We start from the raw sequence: 18,425 nt of genomic DNA, 5'->3' as shown, positions 1-18,425 counted from the left end.
ATTTTACCCCAATGAAATGAATGCATGCAATTGTAAATATTAAAAATAATTTCACATTTGAGTGATTTGAAAACACGAGGATTTAAACTCGCAATGTTAAAGATTGAACCCATCCATACCAGTTAGTAGTCGGTAGAATTTCAAAATTCCACACTGTTGTGTTCGATCTGACTGGGTGAGCAGCCGGGACTAGGTTTGCTCAGCTGGGAGGGGTGGGTGGGAGGGGCGAGGTGAGTGGGAGGGGCTCTGACAAACAGGTAAACAAAGAGAGGGACTGGCTGGCCAGCATTTTTTATTTGAAGTTTATAGTTAGTCTAAAATCACATTTCCATACATTGCTTTTCAACATATAATGGCAGCAGCATGACTCAACATGCCTTCAGTTATAATGTTAATCTTCTTCATTCCTGTTATATTGCTATGAAAATATTACACTTTAGACATAGATACATACAGAAAAATAAATCGAAATCCCTTTGAAAGTTGTTGAAGTAGACTTTGAATGATCCAAATCCCTCCATGGCAGAACTTGAAGAATTTGTTGCTTTCGTAGTCAGGTTTGACCTTAGTACTCATTGTTTCTGATGATGATCACATGAGGCCTCTGGATCTTAAAGTCATTGATACCTAGCGGAACAAACAGGGCACACATTACATCCAAGTTAGGAAAGTTAGACCAGTTATTGTGTTGGTGAGGTGAGCTGTGAGACGATCGCAAAACTTATCTTACCCTCAGAGAGAGGGACACCATCGGAGAGGAGGAGCCAGGCTCTGCGATCGCTCTGCCTGGCATGCTCTCCGTTCACGTTGCTCAAGAAGGGCCCCCACTGGGTCGGCTGCACCTTGAATCTAAAGCCAACAGAAGAGGGGCGGTTTGTAGCGGTGGACCCTAAACATTCCAACAGTCTTCATGCTAGACCTGGACTCACGTGAAAGCAGTGTTCTCCGCCTGGAGCAGTTCCAGAGCGTACAGTAACGAGGCCCCCATCGGCACATGCACGGTGTAGGTTTGGATCTGTTGGTCGGATTTCACCACCTCCACAAACACTTCCGCCTTTTGGGTCGGCAACGGAACCAAATCCAACTCCACCGCCGGCTCCAGCACCAGATTATCTACAATCCAACCAAGCGGCAATTGAATAAGAACACAAGCTAGGTCATTAAAACACAAGCTTCCATTCACTATGTGGTCGACTCAGGGATCCTTTACTCTTCTCGTTCTGGCAGTTGATGTTCTTGAGGTCCAGGTAGGATTTGGTCTGCAGGCCGATCAGCGCTGAGGCAAGGGCCCTGGGGTTCTGATACGTGCCTCTCTGGGCGTCCGCGCTCAACCTCAACAGGGTGGAAGACAAATCCTTCTGGCTGCCCATGGCTACCAGAGCCTAGAAAGCAGCACACACACTGGTTTTACTGGCACTGTGTGTGTGAATAGAGGCATGACTTAATAAGAGGAATAGAGGCGGTTACCATGACGGCTATTGGCGTGCTGTACTGGTTCCCGATATGAAAGTCTGGTCTAGTTGTCTCCAGCCTGGCCTTGATCTTACTGATGGCCCTACCCAGAGCAGCAGCGTGGTGAGGGTAGAAACCTGCGTTCTTCTCACAGCTGAGGGCCATCCCCGCCATAGCAAGTGTGTCTGGGTTGGATGGGATAGAGTGCCGTGGTGAAGTGGCCGTAGTTACTGGTTAGCGTCACGCTAGTCAGAACTGTGATCTCACCAGTTGAGCACTCCACTCCCGCATCAGAAAGAGAGCCGCGTTGAACCGCCGCCACGAGATGAGAGGTGAGATGACCGTTGACCCGGACACCGGCCAAGCACAGTGCCAGAATCCCTCCAGAGAAGTCGAAGTAGTTGCTTAAAGGCTTCGCACTGTCTGCACAAAACAATGAGAGAAAATAACAAATTAATTAATAACATTTTGGATAGAAACGGTCTTCCTTGTGTAATGATTGTTTTATGTTTAAATGTATTTTGTATAATTGATAGACAGCAGGAACTTACGTTCAATACTCTCTTTCTCTTTATGCATTTGTCTCTTGAGGTGAGTGATCAAGGAGGAGCTGCTTTGGTCGTTGACAGTGAAGGTGACCGAGTTTGCGTCGGTGCAGGAGGCCAACAGACACATGGTGTACTGAGACAGCAGCCCCACCACCGGCTTCCTTTGCGAGAGAGAGCTATGGGGAGAACATCTCTCAGTCACCCACTGTACTGCAAATCATACCAAGATCTGACAAAATCCATACATTTGCAGTTCTACTTCAACCTTAAAAGGAGGAATCCGGCCTACCGTTGAATATCATTGTGCAAATCCGTGGTTATTCTATTGAGGTAGTTGGTCTCGATGGCGTGGTTATGGTCACTTGACAGCCGTAACGCAAGGAAAATAGTGGGAATGGGCAAACCCTGCGCCGTCTGAGCAGACCGCAGCAGCTGCTTGTTAAGGGACTCGGTTACCAAGTCGCTCCCTGAAAACAAAACGTAACGATGTTGCCAATAGATAATAAGGTACAAAAGACACGTGAATCACTCATTCAGAGAACATTACATAACAGAAGAGAAACTCGCTGCCTCAGCAGTCACATGCCCCGAGAGGACAAGGAAAGAGCGATGACTATGATAACAATAATCCGAATAATAAATAGCATGGGGATGTCAGTAAACATGCATTTATCTTTTTACTTTTGAGGGATTCGGTGTAAAACAAACATCTTGGTTAGACTAAATTGAATCAACAAATGGTTAGACCAGGAACTTTTTTCTACAAAGAACAGACAGTGCATGATTACTTACCGCATGTTTTAAAAGAAACAAAGGCCAATATTCCTGTAAGAACGACCAAACCCTGCATGTTGGAGACCCTGAAAAGAAAAGTGTCATTAGGACGGATCCCTGAGCGCTTCAGACACAATTTACAAAATGTGATGAATACAGCTGTCCCGTGTGTAACAGTGTTATATCAGCCCTGCTATCCCTCCGCCTTACCTGGTTGGGAGAACGACTGCACGAACGAGTGCAGTGAGGATGGGAAGTCTCAGACGATTGGGGATGGGAAGTCTCAGACCAGTTTAGTGTAGCTGTCACGTGACTGTTGTTTGAGATAAATGCCTTTTGGTGACATGACACTTAATGGAGCTATGTCATTGCAGACCACATGACCAAAGGCATGATCAGATCTGCTGTCGTCCCTCCTCCTCTCGCAGCTCAGCTTCCCTGTTCAGTAGATTAACTACATTTCCCAGAAATCCCTGCGGTGCAGCGTTAACTTCAGCAGCTTGACGACTTTCTACGGCGACTTCCTCAGCTCTGTAAACTGCGAAAGTGTTTACACGTCGCTCACATAGTTTAGGTTTGTATCTTCACGCCTTGTAGCGATATTTCCTCTATTGATTATAAAGGTTGTCGATGTCTTCGAATGAGTGTTAATGTGGAGCTGGAGCGCTGAGGGGCGGGTCAGCGTGAGTCTGTGTTGACTTCTAATGCTGCTCATATTCTACTATTACATCTGGAGTTTATAGATATCAACATACCATTACACGTCGTTATGACTTATGAATCACTGGGCCGCCCGGGTGCGTAGTGGTGTACTGTTACTGTTGCTCTGTCCTCGTATTGTCCTGATGGTCCACATTAGCCGCACTCTGACACCATGTCAATACATGTCAATGTGTTGAACATCCAACCTGATCTAATGTTGATGTTAGGTTTATAACCTAACCCGAACGTTGATCTGATTAATGTTGACTCTCTTATCTTACAGTGTTTACTTCGTGTCGGGTCGTCATGCACCATTCTGGTCCAAAGAGCAATGAGCTGGGGGTCCTGCCGGCGATGGATCAGTTCTCCGGCCTCGTCAGCCTTCCTGAGATCATCTTTGACTTCAGTCATCCAAGTTCCTCTGGTCATCAGAGAGGACCACCGTCCAACAGGTAAGGATACCTAGCTTCTGCTTCTCAGGAAGGGGCCACCCGTCTCTCAGATTTCTGTCAACATATTAGCTTAATAAACACATTTTATACGTTTTGTGATTCGTTGACTCATTCCCGTTTTTTTGTCCAGAAGCTGGGAGAGACGATGTCTCCGGAAGCACAGGAAGAGAAATGATGATAAGTGCGTGTGCTCTACTCTGTTTGAGAATGTGGTCGATCTGCCTCGATAGAGATGAGATACAAGAATAGATGTTACTTGAAGTTCTATATGATTTTTGAGATGGTCAAACTACCATCCTTAGCCAGTAAACTAAACCTCCTGTCCTCCAGTGAGTACGTGGCCAAGAGGAGGAAGTTGGTGGAGGAGGGGGCGGCCCTCTCAGAAAGCTCCAGCCCAGCGGATATCTGCTCCGGCTGGACCCTAGCGAGCAGCTGCCCTTCTCTGTCAGTGCCAGCAGCCAGTCCCCCTCCTCCCCACCAGGAGGGGGTCTTTCCCCAGAACCCCCCAGCCCCGGGCCGTCTGGAGGCGGAGGGCTCCTGTATGGAGGTGGACGCAGCACAGAGGAGGCTCAGAGAGATCGAGGACAGGTGGGCAGCGCAACGCCGTCTGGTTTGGCTCCGGATGGAGGTGCTACTGACTGTCCTTAGTCTTCCACCAACCAGACGATATTGATATGATATTCAGAGTGTGTCCTGCTGCCTCTGTGCTGGGGCCAGGAGTGTCTTGCATTCAGTAGACTTGATGTGTGTCAATCAGACACTCGGACAGCTTGAACCTGGTAGAGAACTACAGCTTGGCTTGGCTTGCAACATATTTGCAAATAAGTTGCAAACCAAGCAACTCCTCTAATAAAATATTGAATAAATGCATTATTTCATCATGAGTTTTAAGCGTTGATCGCTTTGTTCTTCAGAATAACGCTGGAGGATGACGATGACGACGAAGACTTGGACGTGGAGCCGTTTCCTAGACGTCCGGTGCTGGTGATGTCAGAGAGTTTGAGGCAGGGCCTCCAACGGGGAATGAGTGACATCCTGCCGCACAAGGTGGCCCAGTCTGTGTAAGTCCTCCTTTAACGGTGCACCTATCACACCCCACGCCACTAAACATTGTTACAAAATCCTGGTCTTCTACACGAGGCAGTGTTCACAATGTGATATTGTACAGTTGGAGATTTTTGAATGTTTGATGTACTACTTGTAGGCTAGTAAGTGTGATTATGTATAATACAAGCTAGAACATCTGCTAATAGACTAGGAACCATAATCACGGCTATCCCATGCAGAGGTCCCCCTCCCAAGATGGAACCGGTAGGGGTCCAAGGAACAGACCCAGGTTCTTTACAGAGGTACTGTAATGTAGTGCTTCTGATGCAGGAACCATTCCTGCATGGAGCTGGTGTTGTGGCGCCCGCCGGACGACGCACTGTCCCGGAGGCTGAAGGACTCCCTGCAGAGGCAGCAGCGCAAGAATCAGACGGCCAGCCGACAGCCCCCGCCCCCCTGCCCTTCTCCTGGTCCCCCCAGCGCCCCTCCCGTGGTCCGCCCAGCTCCCGCAGCCCCCTACCGCCCTGCGTACAGTTTCCCCGAGGCAGACCCCTCTGGAGAAGAGGACATGGAGCTGTGACCCTCCCCCGGGAAGCCGAGCCGGGCGAGGGCAGGAAAGACTGCAGAACAACAGCCGACCCTTAGAACTCCTGAACTCCTTACTGTCCAGCAGTGACCCTGAAAGGCGTCTCAGTTTGGTGTTCCTGGTCCCGCCGACCGTGAAGCAGGTCACTTTGTGGCCGTGTTTCGCTCTTTGATGTCTGCTCTTATGAAACCGCTTCAGAGACGTCTCAAAACTCTAGAAACCTTCACGGAAGCGATTTCCTTTGTTTCACAGTCTAGTGGGCTCAGTCGATGCACTTTGATACAGATTCAAATACTCGTTTAGCCAAAGCCTAGACAGCCTAGCACACTTAAATACTAGCTTGGATGTTCAATCCTTTCGATCTTTGACTTAACCTGTTTGTGATCAGCCTTTGAGCGCATCCACATAGTTGGTAGTTCCTCTCCCCTTTCGCTGGAGCATGGCCGCCTGAGTTGTGTGTTGGAGATGACATGTGAAAGTGTTCTAGAGTTTGAGGATTGGATGAGCGTCTTTCACCCAGCCTCCACCGATTTGATGACATTGCGTTTTGGAAAGTGTTTTATGATTTGAATGTATACTTTTATGTATTTGGCATAAACCCTGGTTAAGGGTAATAACCATTCATTGAGTGTCACTTTATATACATGTTTCAATTTAAATAAAATCGGTTATATTATTTATTATTAAATATTGCATTTTGCCCCCCTATACAAATATCACCACAACACTGGTAGTTAAACAGGGTTTCTCCTTTAAGGTAAAATGAGGAGCATCAGGCATGAAGCCTGATGCTTCATACCCGTAGTTCACCCTGGGCAGTGAAACGATGAAGTGCTGATGTATGGAAGGAAGAACCCAGTCACCCCGCACTGGGTCAACCTGACCCTGAGCTGTTCTTAGTACGGGACACGTGTCACCATAACGCCTCGTAAAGCTCTGCTTTAAGTAGTGAAGCTGCTCCATGTTAACGGCACACCTTGGATGGACCTGTGCTCAACGAACACACACACACACACAATGAGGATCTGTGAGCGTGTCCGTACACTCACCCTGATCCTCATTGGAGAGCTTCCATTTTCGGGTCCGTTTAATGAGCCGACTGTTCTCATGGGTATTGGAGATGGACTTTATTCGGTTCCTAGTCAACGTACTGCTGAGCTGACGGTTTACATCTGAACACCTTATGCGGCCATTGCCCTTCAAGTTCGACGCAACCAACTCTTCCTCAGAGAATCAAAGATGGTTGCTCCAAATGAACCAGCAACCTTTCAGTCCCCAAATGAGCGGCTCATCCCTCTGCGCTATGAACTCATAAATCCTAATATGGCTAATAGTCGTCCATTTAACGTGAATGTGATGTCTTTTGCAATGTTTCACACATTTTCTTTAATAAGGTCAAAAAAAAAGATACCAACGTCTCATCACAGGATAGTAAACTGAATGTCAGACTAGTAAGCCCTCAGCTTACTAAGGGACAGGCGGTCCGAGTCCTCTCCACCGGGGGCCGTACCGTCTCTAGGTAGGACCCCAAAAGGTCGCTGCCCTGCCTGGGCGGAGCGGGGGAGGGGCCGCTCTGGCCCTCGGCGCGGAGCTCTCGGATCCGGCTCCGGAGGTGGTGAAGGATCCTCAGGGAGGCGGGGTCAGAGGCTGGGCGGGGGGGGGACCCGGGTGCGTGGCAGGAGGGGTCTGCCACCAGCCGATGTCCCCCAGAGTCGCCCGACGCCTGATGGGAGGAAGCGAGGACCAGAGAAGAGTTTACCGTTCTCCTCGTGAACACAGGAGGTAGAGAGGAAGACGAGGATGACTCATAGAGCTTCAGTCCCACCTCGCCCGCCAGGCTCGTCGCTCCATCAGGCCTCCTGGGCTTCCTCTCTTGGCTCCTACCGATCCGTCTGGATAAATACACAAAGAACCGAATGGCTCATCTTGCAGAGCGGAAAACTGGAGGAGAAAGGCTTTGAAGCTCAGTTATAACTCAGGAATAGGTTAGTTTCTAGGCACAAATAACGGGCTAGCACATTGACATTAAGCTATCACAGCATATTGAACCTTTTGTGTACCGAGTGTTGTTATAAAAAAGGTAAAGAAATAACCAAAACATCGCAGAGGGACGTATCTACTTCACACCTACTGAATATCTTGTCAGGGAAATGTCAAAAAGTATCTTAAATATACATCTCAAATTCAGCTTATGAACTCAATCTTGGAAATATTTGTAGGGGTGTGGACAGCGCTTTGACTGGCTCTGAAGAGGCCCTTCCACAAAGCATGAAACAGGTCAGTACTCAGGGACAGTAACAAGTGACTGCCTCACCTAAGGAGCCAGCAGGACTCTAGACTCTAGACTCTACCCATTCAATCTACTAGGAATAAAAGGAAACCGATATAAATATAGTGACATTGCAATGGACTTCATGGAACATCCATATCTTACCTTTTTTACCCTTAATACCAAAATAAGATGTATTACAGGTATTTATTGTCCATCCCTTTACTTTAAACACGTCTTTGTCATGTTTTACAACACGGCTATGACACTAAAATAATATGAGTGAATTCCTCTCTGGTCACCTCCCATCAGGTGACAGCAATTAGAGGTTAGACTGCAGAAACTATAAAACGTGGGTTACTGTTTGATTAATTTATAGGCATGCTGATCCCAGGATACCTGCCAAGTTAACTAGCGGTCGCCTGCACTTGTAAAATGGCAAATTGAAAGCAGAACAGAATATATATATTTTTTTAAAGCACAGAAGCTTTTTGTAGCCTTCTCCTGAATTCAAGGCCATTATGTAGGAAAAAAATTAATTCAAAGTAACTATTTTTCAAAGTAATTTCAGAATTAAATAAGACACTTAATATTTCAAGAAAGAACGAGGGGTAGAAGTTCAAAGAGGGCAAAATGAGAAGAACGCCAATGATCTGCCAACATGTGACCTGGTGGAGGACGCCAGGACTCAGTGGAGCGTCTTACCTCTCCCCCTCAGCTGGGAGCTTCTCCTCAGACCCGGTCAGGCTCTTCAACCGGCCCCTGCTGCTCTGGACCTGCCTCACTTCCTGGTCTGTGGCCTGCCGTTGCCTTCGTAGGGAGGCCCCGGGCCCCCGCCTCACCCTGCTCAACTCCTCCACGTGCTCCTGCCCCGACAACAACACGTGTTGACCGACACATGTTCCATGTGGAGGAATATATTCTACCAAATGATGCTCTCCTACCTGAATGAGACGCTCCTTCAGCGAATGCAAGGCCTGCTGTTTCTCCATCTCCATCTTCTCCCTCTGGATACACAACTCCTGCTCCTGGATAAACACCCTCACATTGTAACTTATATACTGCTTTCACACCGTAAGACCTACTGCAGTTACAGTCAGCACACCTGGGCGTGCTTCAGTCTGGAAGCGTTCTGTTTCTGAGACTGCAGCTCCTGGTGAAGATGGTGGATGAAGTTCTGTAACTGCACCCTCAGATCGTGCAGGTACTGGCAGGCCTGGGCTGCAGTAGGACTGAAGACACCTCAACCTCAGAAACACTTCCACCAGAGGGTTTGAGTTTTCAGAAGCCAATGTGAGCGCAATGTAGTCCCGTTAGCTTGTTGACATCGTCACGGGATAAGCCCTCCTTTAATAAGGTGTCTCCAAAGCTTGGTTCAGATAGAAGTGACATGTTCATAAAGCAATAGTTTGACACAAAGTCAGTGCATATAAACCTGATAAAAACGTTGAATTGGTTAGACATCTAAAGGTTCTGACATTTCTATCCCCAACAAAGGGGACATGACGTTAGTACAACCTGTACTACCCGTAGTACCAGTATGTGCAGGTATGGTTTCCCAAGCCTTCTAATGGACTAGCATGCTTATGGTTTGCAGGCTAATGGTTTATGCCAATATAATATAAATGCATTTCTATGAAACTGGCAAAGGCCTAAGTGCAACATAAAATACAACATTGATATATGGACTTAGGGGCAGAGGAGGCACCTCTGAGGGAGCTGCGTGGGCTCTCCTCTGGATCCTCCCTGGTCCACCAGGAGGCAGAGCTGCTGGCCCTCGGCCACCAGCCCCTGGGTGACCTGTCTCAGCTGCTGCTCCAGCATGGCTGTGGTCCTCTGGTGGCTCTCCTCCCTCTCACCCATCTCCCGGCGCAGTCGCTCTGCCTCCCTCTGCGCCAGCTGGCCTGTCTCCTCCAGCCTTCGCAGCCTCACGGCAAGCTCCTGGCAGCACAACTCATCAATTCACCTCAGTTCAAGCAGGTCGGGAGTGGAGCTGTCATGTGTTGTTGTAACCACACAGCATCGCCTCAGAACGTTGATTCAAATATAAATCTTGATGCATAAACAATTTTTACCTTAGAAACCACCTCATGGTTCTATGGGGAAAAAAATGCCATTCTTTTGTTCCATCTCTAACGTCAGGTGCCATGAATGTACGTTAAATACGTTATACACATGATCATTATATTCCTGGCTCCTTATCTTTGCACTGTGGCCAAACTCACTAACAGCCCTGTAGAGGGTGTGTGGATGGTGTTCTGCACCTGCTCCATGTGTCTACGTTGTCGCTTTAGCTCGGCACGGCGCTCCTCCGTTAGCGAGCTGTGTAGCATGGCTAGCGCCGCGTCCTGCTCTCTCTTCTGAAAACAGCACGCTCCCTCCAGCTCCTCTACCTTCTACAAAACCAACAAGAGGAACCAACCATTTATTTAATATCAATGGTGAGAAAAACAACTACATTCGGTTCCATGGAAACATCATTGCTGAGGACCTGATGGAGACCCGACTTACAGTCTGCAGCTCGGCCGCGCGTTTCTGAAGAGCCTGAGAGTTCTTCCTCTCCTCCTCAAGGTTACGCCTAGCTCCCTCCAGCGCTTCCTGGTTCCTCTCCTGCAGCTGCTGCAGGGCAGCCATGTTCTCCTTCTCCACCTCTGAAGCCTTCCGGACCTGAGGGTTCACACACACATACACGTCAGGAAGAGAGTCTGTTGTACCTGGATGATGGTACAACGAGTATCCCCACCATGAGAGGAATAGATGAACGGAAAGATGCATGGATGGATTCTAAATTAATATACTAGCCTTTTCTTTGGCCTCATCATGCATCTGCTCTTCCCGTTTCTTCCCAGTCTCTTCCTGCTGGTGCAGAGCCCCCCTCAGCCCCCTGGCCACGTCCTCGCTCAGCTAGGACACAACAGGCCTCAGGTTAAGGGACTCCCACAGTCTGGTCCAAATGGAAACAACAGGGAGTCTGCCAATCGTCACCATTTCTTACATATGACATAAGGATTGTAGCTCATTCTTATTATACTGTTTCAAAAGTGGACAAAAGAGAAGAAAACAAAGACACCTTCAGGGAGGTTTGAGCAGACTCCAGCTGCCGTGTGAACACCTCAGCCTGTTCCCTCAAAGCGAGGTCTTTCTCTTCTGCCACCATCTTGCCTACCTGGAGAGAATAACAGAGGCAGCGTGGAGTCACCCTTCAGAGTATCAATATTATTGACATTCTCAATATCACTATTATTTCCGTCTCTAACTATGACTCCAGTTTCAATACCAATCTGTTCATTCATATTTTTTTTTTTCCATTGGTCCATCGATTCACCTTCCACTTATTTGATTAGAATTGTATTATGTGCAACAACTCCACCAGATTTCTACCTGCATCCGGCTTGTGATATACCTTGCAGTGCTGGAGTGTCATTGTTTGGAGCTCCCCCTGTAGGCTGTTTCTGGCAGCACGCAGAGCCTCCTGCACTTCCTGGGCGCAAATTATCTGAAGGTCCTTTTGGGCTACAATCTTCTCCAGGGAGCCCAGCCTCTCCTTACACTCAACCAGCTGGCCCCGCAGGCCCCCGGACCCCCGCTGCAGAGCCTTGGGGAGTGAGTGAGTGAGTGAGTGAGGGAGAGAAGGGAGGTCAGGTTATTATGGGATGTTTATTTTAAAAGAAAAAGCAGCAAATTAACATTGTTCAGCAATCTGTACCCGAGCTCCTAACACACACACAGTACACTTTGATTAAGTTCCTACCACCACAAGCTCCTGTTTCTGCCTCTGTTCCTCCTCTAGAGCCTCAATCCTGGACCTCAGCAGGCCCTGCTCCTCTCTGGCCCTCTGGAGCTCTTCCTCAGCCTCATCCAACCGCTGAACACAACCATGAGCATGCAACCCGTCATCACCCAGAGACATGTTAGAACCATCAATAGAACCATCGTTAGAACCATCATTAGGACCATCAGCACCAGAGACACGTTAGAACCATCAGATACACTTTAGAACCATCAGATACACGTTAGAACCATCATCAGCCAGATAGACGTTAAATAAAAGACACACATTATGACCCTCATGATCCAGATACAACACCCTCTAGAGACACATTCAAAGGTGTGAAAGTGTTAATGATGAGCTAGTGAACCTCACAGAGCGCTACATACATGTAGTGTAGTTCATGCTGTTACCTCCTGCATGGAGTCCAGCTTGTCCCGAGAGCGTCGCTTCTCTGCAAACAGTTGGGTTTTGGTGGAGTCCAGCTGCCGCTCCGTATCCAGCCTCTCCAAGATGGACACCACCAAACCCGGCGCTTTCTAAAGCACCAACGCAAAATCACATTTTCTCAGTTCATGTATTTAATTTAGATTTTGATTCAATGTTTGGTCTCAAAAAAGTGAGAAGATCAGGGAGAAATAGATAGACACAAAGAATGACCAATAATATAGTATTTATATTGACAATACAACATTAAAGAACACTATAAAAGACGGCCTGACTGTCAGTAGGACAGAAGGGGGCAGCATGATACCGTCTCTGCGTGGCAGCCATCTTGGGTCATTCTGCGCAGATTTCCAGGCTCCTCCTCCATGTCCCCGATTGGCTGGAGACAGGACTCGCTCCTCAGGCCACACAGCTGAAGACTACCACACATCCCACCTTTACTCAGGAACACATTTCATCACAACTCATCTTCACTTCAGTCTTTCTATTCATCAAATAATAACTATCACAAACAAATATCAAATTAGCACCAAATAAGACCGCCATAGAGAAAAGATGATGATCAAATAAAAGGTCCAAACTAACCAGTTATTGAGATAAAAATCTCTTCCACTTACACCTCACTTCACAGTCCCCGGTTTAACCCCGGGGAGTTCCTACATCTGAGAACATCATGAGGACAGTTCTCCTCGTGTGTTGTTGCATAAGAACAGTTTTCCTGTGGGTTGTTGCATAAGAGCAGTTCTCCTGTGTGTTGCTGTGTACCTGGGCTTTCTTTCCCTCAGACGGGTGTCCAGTTCCTGTCCCTCCAACTCCATCTGTGCTGTCTCGGTACAAATCTGGGCCAGCTCCTGCAAAGCATGCTGGGATAGGACAACACTGCCATGAACTCCACAGGAGGGATTCTGAATGTACTATTCCGTCAGAGTTACTGTTCCCACCACAGGAGATCGTGCTGTGTTCGGATCTGTACCTTTGTTTTCTGCTGAGCGTCAGAGATGGAAGACTCTGACTCACGCAGCGCTTCTCTTCTCAGCTCCAGTTTCCCCTCCTCTGTTTCACACTTCTAGAGCACAAAGTACACATGAGTTCTTTACTGTAGTCAGAATCTACAGTTCTGATAGAGATGGACTGGGGGGTTCTCACATGGCGGAGAGTCCTGAGAACATCCTCCATCCTGGACCCATCGCATTTCATCTTCTCCAACTGGACTTCTAGGGTCATCTGGTTCTTACTCCTGCGGCTGCAGTGCCCTTCGTCTGTGTCCTCATCACCCTCATCCCCTCCTGTAGAGCGCCCGTACCTGGGACATGGCAGGATACATGGACAGAGATGTGTGTGTGTGATGCAGGGGTCCGACTACACACCTACCCAGTCCAACTCCAAGGCGGATTAGCCAAGCCTGGTCCCTGCCGCGCGTCTTCAGCCCAACGTGCGGCAGGACCTCATGATGCAGTAAAAGCCTAATTCTACATGGTGACCGTCGTGAAGACCAGGACGTCACGTAGTCCTGATAGACTGATGACCCACAGAGACCAGGTCTAGGATTACCTGGGGGTGGCTCTCCTAGTCTGCCTTGCTTGGCGGAAAGCTGAACCTCCGTCACCTCCTTTTCCGGGAGCTGAAGAGTTTGGGAGTAAATGATGGAAAAGGTGTGATGGAGAGGGAGCTCTTTAGTGTGGAACAGAGGAGGAATGGTTTCCGACTCTCCAAGCCGGTTGACCCCGGAAATGTTCTGATGATTGAGTAGTGATTAGCCAAGCCTTTGTTATCATGTTCAACCGTGTCTCTGAAATTACCAAATGTCTGCCGGGTCACGAGGCCCTCTCATAGTCTCGAGGTATTAACAGCTTGAGGTTTAGTAGACACAAGGTCTGTTGAGTAAGGTGTATGTAATCGACATGTTATCTACACATACCTGGTGTGGGTGTGTGGTCATCACTCCGGTCGCTGCAGTAGCCCTCCGTGTTCTGAATGGATGGCATGAACGACGGCCATCCTGAGGGATCAGAGCAATGATATCCACTCATCTTCTATCTCCTTCTACTTGTCATTACATCAGATTTAAAAAGTAATGTGTATTGAGGTCCAAGCTAAAATGATGGGGATCCAGGGACAGATATACTCTGTAACCTTGCACAGTAGCGGCCTCTCAGGGCCAGAGTTAGTACTAAGTATGAGTACAAAGAGCTTGGCTCACTGGCTATCGGCAACACAGTGATGTTGACACAATATTTAACATGAACAGCTACAAACAGAACAACATTTATTCAAAAGCATGGCATGTCGTCAGGTCAGAAAGATATTTGGCATTAGTTATGATACTAATAAAACAAATTGGTTTTCCACTTGACTGATACTTGGTCAAGTGGAAAACCTTTTTAGGCCGGCCACGACCATATTAGGACATTTCCTCTCATATTATTTGTCGACCAAGGTTGAATTGTATTGAAGATCCCCCGGGCAGAGTCGTTGATGGCTTTTACTCCATAGGCATTTAGTATCTCTCGTACATTTGACCTACAACTTGACTTTTATAAAAGTGGCATTCCTGGAGTAATCGATTAAAGGTTTTAAAGGTATGGAGGTTCATCCTTTCTGCTCCGGGCTCAGGTGGTCCTACCTGTCCTGCTGCAGAGGGTCTGAGGGAATGGCGGAGGGCAGACGGAGTCAGACCCCCACATCGCTCCACCTCATGAGGAAGAAGTAAACTAGCGTTAAGGAAAAACAGGGAACAGGAAAGTGTGATGGTTTAGCACTGTAGCAGATCAGTTACCTGCCAGACCTCTGGGCTCAGGACAAGGCCCCTTGTTCCGCCGTCCTCTGCTCTCAGGGTGGGCGGCCTTGTGGCTGCATGGTGGGACCGGGGCTGGAGGAACAGAGATCCCTGTTTAATTGATCCATCATACCTCACACATGAGTTGGTTCAAAACATTACTTGCTAACGGTTAGCAACCTATATTTAACCCATTTTGAAATACTGAAATTACTCTATTATTGCAAATGTTTTCCTCAAAAGAGCCAGAGAGAGACAGAGCCCTGGGGATAATGGTACACACAACGGACTGATGATATAGTACAGGTCTTTAAAACAAGCAGCCTACATATGCTGCTGAGACAACTGGCTATCCTACCCTGGTCTGGAGGACTGAGGCCAGAGGTTAGCCTCCATCTGCTGCTGAAGGGCTATCCTACCCTGGGTGTCTGGAGTCGACAGTCCGGACCGGCTGCTGATGTAATCGCAGGTCTTCTGGGAACCTCGCTGTCTCTGCCCGGCTTTAGTTTCTCCGCTTCCTTGTCTTTCTTCCGTCCGATGAACATCACAAGAGTGGCGTTCCTCAGAACTCGACATGTTGTCCCGGCCGTGGGTCTGGGGTGGCTGTGGCTGAGGAAGAGGAGGATGACGAAGAACACGTGCACCCCTACCGCCCTCCACGAGGAACCCTGTTGGTCCGCCCCGAGTCACGTCCACCACGTCTCCCTGCTCCCGGACCCCCTGGGAGGAGCATCCTGCCCACCAGCCCTCCTCCCCCTCCACACTCTCCTCTGGGGAGCAACGGAGGAGGTCCTCGGTGCAGAAGCTGTCCGGCTGTAGAGGAGGAGGAGCAGGAGTCCTTCCTACTCCTGCAGCAACAAAGGGGTCCCCTAGCAGGCGGCCCAGCCTCCAAAGGCACTGCTCTCTGCGGGACTCCGCCCCTTCCTCCGCCTCCTCCTGCTCCCTGCTCCTACAGGCCCGTCCAGGCTGCGCTCCCCTCTGGAGGGGGCATGGGGGGGCTCCCTGAGAGACGTCCGGCCTCGTCTTTCCTTTAGGTCCGGGGGGGGGGGGGGGGGATATTTATTTGAGGGGATTAGTGTATTGACTGTGTTTGGATGACATTACGGTACCGAGTGCACCTATAGAAGCTAAGGCTAAAGCCTTTTATGTGGTATTTGGCTACCTTTGGCTCTTCCCACTGGGTTATTATAAAGGAATCTGGTTTAATGTGCTATTCACGGTTGGTAGGTTAGTTACCTGGGGCCGGTCCCTTGGCCTCGCGGGGCCCAGGCTGCAGACAGGATATCGGGGGGCTGGTGGTTGGTGTTCCAAGGCCGGTGTCTCTGCTCCCTGAGCACTGCCGGCTGAAAGGAGCTTCACAGGTGAACCAACGTGTTAATCATGTTTGATACGTGTTAATCATGTTTGATACGTGTTGATCATGTTTGATACGTATTGATCATGTTTGATACGTGTTGATCATGTTAATTCATGTTAGGAATGTTTTATGCTTGTTAATCATGTTGGATACGTGTTAATCATCTTTGATACGTGTGTATTGGTTGGAAATACATTTGATACATGTTAATGTAAATAGACTGCATTTATATAGTGCTTTTCTGACCATTGGCCACCCAAAGCGCTTTACAATATTGCCTCACATTCACCATTCACGCACACATTCATGTACCAACTGTGGAGTCAGCCATGCAAGGCGCCAGCCAGCTCGTCGGGAGCAGTTAGGGTTATGTGCCTTGCTCAAGGACACCTTGACACTGGATCGAACCAGCAACCTTCAGGTTACCAGCGAACCCGCTCTACCTCCTGAGCTACAGCCACCCTTAATCCTTTTTGATACGTGTTCATATGTTGATATGTGTTTATCATGTTGATGCATGTTCCACAGGTCATTAGGCTCTTCTCCTTGCTGTAATTGTTGCTGCTATTTCCCTCTTCAGTGTATTTGTCTTTTGTCCGGATGTTTCTTCTTGGTGGGGGCGGGTCAACCTGAACCAACCCCAAACAGGGACAACATGAGCGGTTCTTTCCTCAAGGGAACTCAAGGCTCCTTTCGGTTTGGGGTTGAAGACACTTTACTTTGTGGCATACCTTCATCACAGCCACTGAGACCTCCTGAACTCTCCTGGTTTTTCTGATTCTGCACCTTCACACAAACATTCAACAGCAGTTGGTGAGTCTAACAATATCATTATTTTGCATTACTTTTTGTTTCAGTACGATTTGGTTATTTAGTTTGTGAAATAAATCCTGATATATTGTATATGACATGGTACATGCAAGTTGTGTAATTGAATGTTGTTTGGTACAATAGCTCAGAAATAACATATAACTATTATAAATGTGCCAAACTGTTCAGAAAAGATCTTAAGACTCGAAACCCTTCAATCTATGAACAACATTAAGATAACTATCGACCCACCTTCTGTGATTTATGTTCCCTAACTGACCTGAAGTCGACTCAGTTGAACGTCTATCGAGTCCATCAGCAGGTCACAGGGGTCAAGTCTCAGCGGAAGAGGATTCAGGTCCAACATGCTTCTGTTGTCCTCCCCATCTGTGAGTGACGAGCACATTAGCTCCTCCTCCAAGCATCCAGACAATATGCACAATATCAAGAATGTTGAAATGTATGAAAGAAGTTCCTGACCAGTATAGAGAAGCTCATCTGTATCATCTGCATCCCCTGATCCTGTATAGCTCTCCTCCGCCATGCTGTAGAAATATAAACATCTCCAGGCACAGCAGCCATGGATACTATGTCCTACTACTGTCTACTGAGGACAATTGGACCGGTTTCAGACCCGGGAGGGCGGGGTCCATGCTGCCCAGTAACCATAGAAACCAAAACCGTTTATGGCTGAGCTGAGGACCTGGCTAACTAGTAGAAGAGACAATGCATTCCTCTCTGCTGCGCAACGTCTCCCAGTTACTTTACTCCAGTCTCGGCATAATGCAATATACATAATATTCATATGTATACTCACAAAACCATATAAGAGTGTAGTTTAGTAGGTAGCCTGGTAAAAATGGATATCGAGTAGGCTAACCGACCTGCAGCTGTAGGCGTATTTTAAAAATAAATAAATCTAGATGTTTTGTTTTGGTGTTTTTGAAGGCATCTTTAAATAGTTAAGATTAGTTAAATAGTTAGGCTAGTTAAATATGTAAGGTTAGTTAAATAGTTGTGAAATAACAAACCGCTTTGTTTGAGAAACAGATGCGGACAGCGAGGAGGACAAGGTCTCTGCACACTTTCAAAGTCTCTTTCCGTTTCGAAAATTATTAACATTTAAGTCATCATAGTTAAGTATTAACCGGGAAATATTGATGTGTCAAGTGACCGAAGCCTACTTACTTACTTACTGACTTACTTCCAGCGGACTGCGACGCGTTGAAGTGTGAACTTGAAGCGTCATGTCAGCTTCTGGAGTGACTCGAGAAGCAGCTTGGAGGAGAGTGTCGGCAAACAGCAGACAATAAAACAGCAGACAATAAAACACTGGAACACCGAAACACTAAACCCTAAACACTACCGCCGATCCCTGGAGACCAGCCAGCCGGCCCATGGGGAGGTGGGTTTTCGGCACGAGCCCCAAATAGATT

At 47.9% G+C, this 18,425-nt stretch overlaps 3 protein-coding genes across 15 annotated transcripts; 1 reads left to right on the top strand and 2 right to left on the bottom strand.

Annotated features, from left to right (window-relative positions):
* Positions 1–266: 266 nt before the first annotated feature.
* On the bottom strand, positions 267–3,214 carry tcn2 (transcobalamin II). Its single transcript, XM_030358469.1, has 10 exons — positions 2,985–3,214; positions 2,793–2,860; positions 2,290–2,467; positions 2,004–2,176; positions 1,720–1,875; positions 1,468–1,637; positions 1,211–1,382; positions 930–1,113; positions 731–849; positions 267–627 (listed from the first exon to the last, which is right to left on the bottom strand). Exons 2-10 carry the CDS (start codon positions 2,848–2,850, stop codon positions 566–568), a joined length of 1,272 nt encoding a protein of 423 aa, XP_030214329.1. The 5' UTR covers positions 2,851–2,860; positions 2,985–3,214; the 3' UTR covers positions 267–565.
* A 3-nt stretch (positions 3,215–3,217) lies between these two features.
* Positions 3,218–6,249, top strand: ccdc117 (coiled-coil domain containing 117). 6 transcript variants are annotated; one of them, XM_030358480.1, is made up of 6 exons: positions 3,218–3,348; positions 3,760–3,928; positions 4,062–4,109; positions 4,259–4,516; positions 4,843–4,989; positions 5,306–6,249. In XM_030358480.1, the coding sequence occupies exons 2-6, from the start codon at positions 3,783–3,785 to the stop codon at positions 5,553–5,555; spliced, it is 849 nt and encodes a 282-aa protein (XP_030214340.1). In that variant the 5' UTR covers positions 3,218–3,348; positions 3,760–3,782; the 3' UTR covers positions 5,556–6,249. The 6 variants fall into 6 exon arrangements, with proteins under 6 accessions (XP_030214340.1, XP_030214338.1, XP_030214341.1 ...); XM_030358478.1 differs by having other exon boundaries at positions 3,220–3,348; positions 4,059–4,109; XM_030358481.1 differs by having other exon boundaries at positions 3,234–3,457.
* Positions 6,250–6,688: 439 nt separating this feature from the next.
* On the bottom strand, positions 6,689–18,393 carry si:ch211-102c2.8 (trichohyalin). Of its 8 annotated transcripts, XM_030358462.1 has the most exons (27): positions 18,186–18,391; positions 17,470–17,534; positions 17,270–17,376; positions 16,911–16,965; positions 16,059–16,175; positions 15,242–15,850; positions 14,823–14,915; positions 14,670–14,738; positions 13,965–14,045; positions 13,598–13,667; positions 13,193–13,349; positions 13,020–13,112; positions 12,812–12,909; positions 12,354–12,465; positions 12,013–12,138; positions 11,582–11,695; positions 11,234–11,425; positions 10,901–10,996; positions 10,633–10,734; positions 10,342–10,497; positions 10,095–10,226; positions 9,539–9,771; positions 8,936–9,062; positions 8,775–8,858; positions 8,536–8,696; positions 7,387–7,453; positions 6,689–7,284 (listed from the first exon to the last, which is right to left on the bottom strand). In XM_030358462.1, exons 1-27 carry the CDS (start codon positions 18,236–18,238, stop codon positions 7,021–7,023), a joined length of 3,633 nt encoding a protein of 1,210 aa, XP_030214322.1. In that variant the 5' UTR covers positions 18,239–18,391; the 3' UTR covers positions 6,689–7,020. The 8 variants fall into 8 exon arrangements, with proteins under 8 accessions (XP_030214322.1, XP_030214316.1, XP_030214317.1 ...); XM_030358456.1 differs by having other exon boundaries at positions 6,689–7,453; positions 8,775–8,852; positions 18,186–18,393; XM_030358457.1 differs by having other exon boundaries at positions 6,689–7,453; positions 12,812–12,897; positions 18,186–18,393.
* Between the last annotated feature and the right edge of the window lie 32 nt (positions 18,394–18,425).

The sequence above is a fragment of the Gadus morhua genome, chromosome 6 (assembly GCF_902167405.1).
Source record: "Gadus morhua chromosome 6, gadMor3.0, whole genome shotgun sequence".
In the NCBI taxonomy this organism is placed as follows: domain Eukaryota; kingdom Metazoa; phylum Chordata; class Actinopteri; order Gadiformes; family Gadidae; genus Gadus; species Gadus morhua.
This window is presented reverse-complemented; position numbering and strand designations above follow the sequence as displayed.

Excerpts from the sequence above, each read along its gene's own strand:
- tcn2 (XM_030358469.1), bottom strand. The coding sequence starts at position 2,850 with ATGCAGGGTTTGGTCGTTCTTACAGGAATATTGGCCTTTGTTTCTTTT. Across the intron at positions 2,177-2,289 it reads TTGCACAATGATATTCAACG|CTCTCTCTCGCAAAGGAAGC; the intron begins GTAGGCCGGATT and ends TTCTCCCCATAG. Across the intron at positions 850-929 it reads GCGGAGAACACTGCTTTCAC|ATTCAAGGTGCAGCCGACCC; the intron begins GTGAGTCCAGGT and ends TGTTGGCTTTAG.
- ccdc117 (XM_030358475.1), top strand. The coding sequence starts at position 3,544 with ATGACTTATGAATCACTGGGCCGCCCGG. Across the intron at positions 3,929-4,058 it reads AGAGGACCACCGTCCAACAG|AAGCTGGGAGAGACGATGTC; the intron begins GTAAGGATACCT and ends TTTTTTGTCCAG. Across the intron at positions 4,110-4,258 it reads AGGAAGAGAAATGATGATAA|TGAGTACGTGGCCAAGAGGA; the intron begins GTGCGTGTGCTC and ends CCTGTCCTCCAG.
- si:ch211-102c2.8 (XM_030358454.1), bottom strand. The coding sequence starts at position 18,238 with ATGACGCTTCAAGTTCACACTTCAACGCGTCGCAGTCCGCTGGAAGTA. Across the intron at positions 13,668-13,964 it reads TGACCACACACCCACACCAG|CTCCCGGAAAAGGAGGTGAC; the intron begins GTATGTGTAGAT and ends CAAACTCTTCAG. Across the intron at positions 10,997-11,233 it reads TGACACTCCAGCACTGCAAG|GTAGGCAAGATGGTGGCAGA; the intron begins GTATATCACAAG and ends TATTCTCTCCAG.